The 4,670-nt window shown below is 36.4% G+C and overlaps 1 protein-coding gene across 2 annotated transcripts in view; it reads left to right on the top strand.

Annotated features, from left to right (window-relative positions):
- The first annotated feature begins 1,310 nt into the window (after positions 1-1,310).
- ARFIP1 (ADP ribosylation factor interacting protein 1) overlaps positions 1,311-4,670 on the top strand; it is a 128,359-nt gene continuing 124,999 nt past the window's right edge. For both annotated transcript variants that reach the window (XM_004708712.2, XM_030887192.2), the window contains exon 1: positions 1,311-1,388. In XM_004708712.2, the coding sequence (XP_004708769.2) occupies positions 1,311-1,388 (78 nt within the window). The remainder of the gene's footprint in view (positions 1,389-4,670) is intronic.

The following is a 4,670-nucleotide window of genomic DNA, read 5'->3' as shown; positions in this document are numbered from 1 at the left end:
ATTTGTGTATGACTTTAAAGTATTTATTTCTTGTGAAGAAGGTTTTTTTTGTTTATCAAATTTATCAATTATTTATTTTATTGTCCCTGGATTTTGAACCCATTGTTGAAAGTCATTTCCTTCATCAAATCAAAGAAGAATTTACCTCTATTTTCTTCTAATTCTTTATTCATTTTTCTAATACTTCATTTTTAATAGCAAGAAATTTAATCCATTTGGAGTTTATTCTTGTCTGTGGTATAAAACATGGGTCTATTTCTTGTTTTTCAAATGACTACCTACTTTTCCTAGCATCGTTTATTATAAAGTCTGCCTCTACTTCGGTAATTTGAGATGCCATGTTTGCTATATACCAGAATTTCCTTATATACTTTGGGTCTAATTCTAAAATGTTCATTCTATTTCACTGGTCTGTTAGCCTTTTCATGTATCAGTACAACACTGTTCTGATAATAGATGCTTTATAGCATGTTTCCATCCGTGCAACCCTTCCCCAAAGATGTCTACACTCTTTGATTTAGACCACATCAAAATGGCAGTTTTGACATACTGGGAGGACTCAAATTGTGTTCCTTTGAGATTTGGGAGCCAAAAAATAAAAAGAGGTCTGAAGGGGCAAGAGCAAGGCTGTCGTGGGACATGTGGGGTCAGGCTTCCTAATGAAACGCCCTACCCTCCAAAGTGAGCAGGCAGGTGTGTTGTCATGATGAAAGACAATTCCTTTGTCCAGCTTTTCTGGCCTTTTTCTCACAAATACAATTTTCATTTTTCTTGCAGCTTCTTCCTAATTAGCCTCTGTGATCATTCTGTGTCCTTTGAGAAAATTTTATCAAATTCTTGATAAACCATAGGAGCCTTGGTGGTGTAGTGGTTACAAGTTAGGCTACGATCTGCAAGGTCAGTAGTTAGAAACCACTAACAGCTCCGCTCCAGTCTGTACATTTGGCTTTAGAGAAGCCTTGCCAGCTACACTTTGGTTTAAGGCATCTCTGGGTTTCACTCTTTATCTCTTTTAAATCAAGTGGGCACTCTAATCTTTTACATTTCTGACCCACATCTAAAAGGATTTCATGATACTTGTTTTTAATTGGAAGTCTGAATTTTTACGTTTTGCATACTTTCCCTGACTTGTTTGGTTAGATTGTTTAACTGTTGTAATCAATAGATAATTGTAGATCATTATGATAAAGCAAATTTTGACTACAGAGAAGTTAGTTGTGTGGTGGAATATTTGTAATAATATTGGTGAGGTGATACAGCTCTTTTAACTAAATTGTTTAATGTGTGCTTAACACATTTTGCTTTCAGGTATGTCTGACTGCGGCAATGATACTGCAACTCTTGATGCATCTAAGCCTGCCACAGAAGAAGTCAAGTCTAATTCTGAGGTGATTGGGTGGTATTTCTGTTCTTCCTTTAAATCAGCCCATCTCAATCAGAAATTTTCTCGTTTGGTTTAGTACTTTTAAAACATGGCATTCAAAATAAACCACTACTCGTATGAAGAAAGAAGATTTTTCCCAGTGGGAATTAAGTCATTTGCTTTTGGGGCACTCTAGACTTTCAGCTGATAGCTCGTCACATAGAAATGAACATAGAAATGTCATATAGAAATAAAGTTATGGGTCAACTTTTTTTTCCAGTTAAAACTTTTGAATCAAAATTTTAAAATTTAAATGTGAAATGTGGCAATGGCTAAATGTTTCTAATGAAGTAATAGTGGCAATATACTTACATTTGAGCTCATCTGCTTGTTTGCTTTCTCTACTATGGGTGCATCAGAATCCAAGTGTAGTGCTTTCTAAAAAGTACGTTGTTCTAGGGTTCATCTCCTACTCATTGAATCTAACCTTAGTGATTGCTTTGGTACCATGTGTACATAATTTATTTTATTGATGAAGGTTCTAATATATACTACTTAAGAATCACTGTTCTAGTTCATTAGAAGAAGAAAGATACTAAACAATTGGTTTTATATTGAATTCCAGGCAACCCTGGTGGTGCAAGTGGTTACTCATCATAAAGGTTTGTGATTTAAGCCAACTCAAAGATGCTTTAAGATATAAACCTGTGATCTGCTTCTGAGAGGTCATGGCCTTGAACATCCTCAAGAGCAGTCTGCATTCATTGGGTCGCCCATGAATGGCAACTAGAAACAGCATTTTGTTGAATGACTAATACTAGTAATACCTCTTAAAGCTTAAGACTCTACTGAGGGGCACTTTCAAATTGCCCCACCTTGATCCTCTTGATCCTTAGAGTCATTTGGTATAATTCAGCTAGCTAAGCTTTGTCCTTTCATATTGTTACTTTTGGTTGAACAGACTTGAGGCTCAGAGAAATGGTGACTGACTCAGAGGAGATGGTAAAGCAGGAACACAGTGTGAGGTCTGACTGTAGTGCAGTGTTTACTAACTTGCATCCTCTGCTAGTACTGTGTTTCTTCATCGTGACTCTGGGTGGCAGGCTTTAGAGCAGGCTTTGGAGCTAGATAACTTCCTTTAGTCTGCAAGTCAGAGAAGAGTTCTGGTGGGTAAGATGTGTCATTTGTGGAACATTCCGGGTTCTCCGTGATTTCAAATTACTACCTGACTGATTAGGCAAGATGGATGGACACAGTGGCTGCGTCAGTGGGCGTAAACACAAGAACAATTGTGAGGATGGCACAGATGGCGGTATTTCATTCTCTTGTGCACAGGATCGCTGTGGGTCACAACTGCCTCAGCGACATCTGAACAACAGCAACAATGGAGGGCCTATTGGCAGCTGAGCTAAGGGTGGGACTCATTCATATATGAATGCATTCTGTTTGTGACCTGCCTCCTGAGTTTACTCTCTGGGAATGTCACTCTACTGGGCTGATTCTAAGCTAGAAACTAGAGTCTGGAAGACGCTGATCTGAAGGAAATGGCTGCCAAATCGAACCCACTGCCTTCAAGCCTATTCAGCATAGTGACTCGGTAGGGTAGAGGAAACTTCTGAAGCTAAACACCTGTATGGGAGCAGGTAGCCTCATCAGTCTCCTTCGGCAGCCCATTGCTTAACCCACTAAACCACCAGGACTCCTAATTGCTAAGTAAGTGATTATTCACAGTTGTCCGTAAAATTAACATTAAAACATATATTTATAATGCCCTGTGCTTTCAGCCGTGCCCAAATGTGTAGCCTCCACAGTAAATGTTGTAAGTAAAAAACAAGAATAATAAACATATATATATATGAATATAGCTTAACTTTATGCTCCAATTAAAAGCTGTTTTGTGCGTTTATGGTTAACCAAAGTAAAGGAATATTTTGTGTTTAAAATGTTTTTAATCACTGGTATTCTACTAATTAAAATCTGCCCTTTCAAAACTTGTAATTTCATGGGTCAAATTTTTTTATAAAATTCCTTCTAGTAGATAGTATGTGCCAATTATTTTTTTACTGAAAAAAAATAGTGTGAGGAAGAAAATAAAATCTTTCTAATGTTATCAGTGGCTGTTCTTTAGGAAGTTATCCTTTTTACCAGCACATAATATTTTTATCAATCCTATGGCTGAAATAATACCACATTTTATATTTAGGTACTTCCATTTCACATATTTTAAACATTTTTTAACTTAAAATGATTTCATATTTAATCGTTATACATTGGTATACACTGAAACTCTTTAATATCTTGTGCTAAGCATATTTATTAAGTTGCATATGTTTTTAATATTTACTCTATATGTGTTTATTGGAAGGATTCTTGGTGGCATAGTGGTTACACATTGGACTGTGATCTTCAAGGTCAGCAGTTGGAAACCGCCAGTCGCTCTGTGGGAGAAAGGTGGAGCTTTCTATGCCTTAAAGAGTTACAGTCTTGAAAAACCCAGTTCTACCCTGCCCAGAGGGTTGCTATGTTTCGGCATTGACTCAGTGGCAGTGAGTAGTGAATGTTTATTAGGAATGGAAATACTGAGTCAAAGAAAATAAACATTTTATTTTCCTTTTTTTTTTTTTAAAAAAAAGATCATTTTATTGGGGGCTCTTGCAGCTCTTATAACAATCAATTGTATCAAGCATATTTGTACATATGTTGCCATCATCATTTGCTAAATATTTGCTTTCTATTTGAGCCCTTGGTATCAGCTAAGATAAACATATTTTAAGATTCTTGACGTATATCTCCAACATGCTTTTCAAATTGATTATGACAATTTTTGTTATCACAGTAATATATTAGAATCCTAATTAGAAGCTTTATTTTGAAAAATGGGCTTGTAGATTAGTTTGTGTATTTAAAAATATTCAGGTTAAGTATTATTTGTGTGTCCTTGTTTGTAAATCAAATATTTGTGATTTCCATTGGTTGACATAGACATTGACTGTTAAGTAAATGTTTTATACTTCACACTTTTCATCAATTCAGATTTTTCCTAGCAAAATTTGGCACATTACCAGTTTGATGAATGAATGAATTTTCACCTGTCAAAAAGGGCAGGACGGTAATATCTGACCACCTCAGGGAAAGAGAATCAAATTTCACATCAGCCCAAAACTGATTCCTGTGAGGCAAGGACCAGGTGTGCTTCTACCCTCCAGCCTTCCTACCAGTTCTGATAGCAGCCATCCTTACCATGACTACTGAGTTAGTTAATTGTGCCAGCCTGGCCGATAATCACATGTGGTGCTGGTTGAAAGGC

The sequence above is a fragment of the Echinops telfairi genome, unplaced genomic scaffold (genome assembly GCF_000313985.2).
Source record: "Echinops telfairi isolate 266 unplaced genomic scaffold, ASM31398v2 ScPeMD7_5868;HRSCAF=6743_1, whole genome shotgun sequence".
NCBI classification, from domain to species: Eukaryota; Metazoa; Chordata; class Mammalia; order Afrosoricida; family Tenrecidae; genus Echinops; species Echinops telfairi.
The sequence above is the reverse complement of the archived record's forward strand: the minus strand, read 5'-3'. Positions and strand labels throughout refer to the sequence as shown.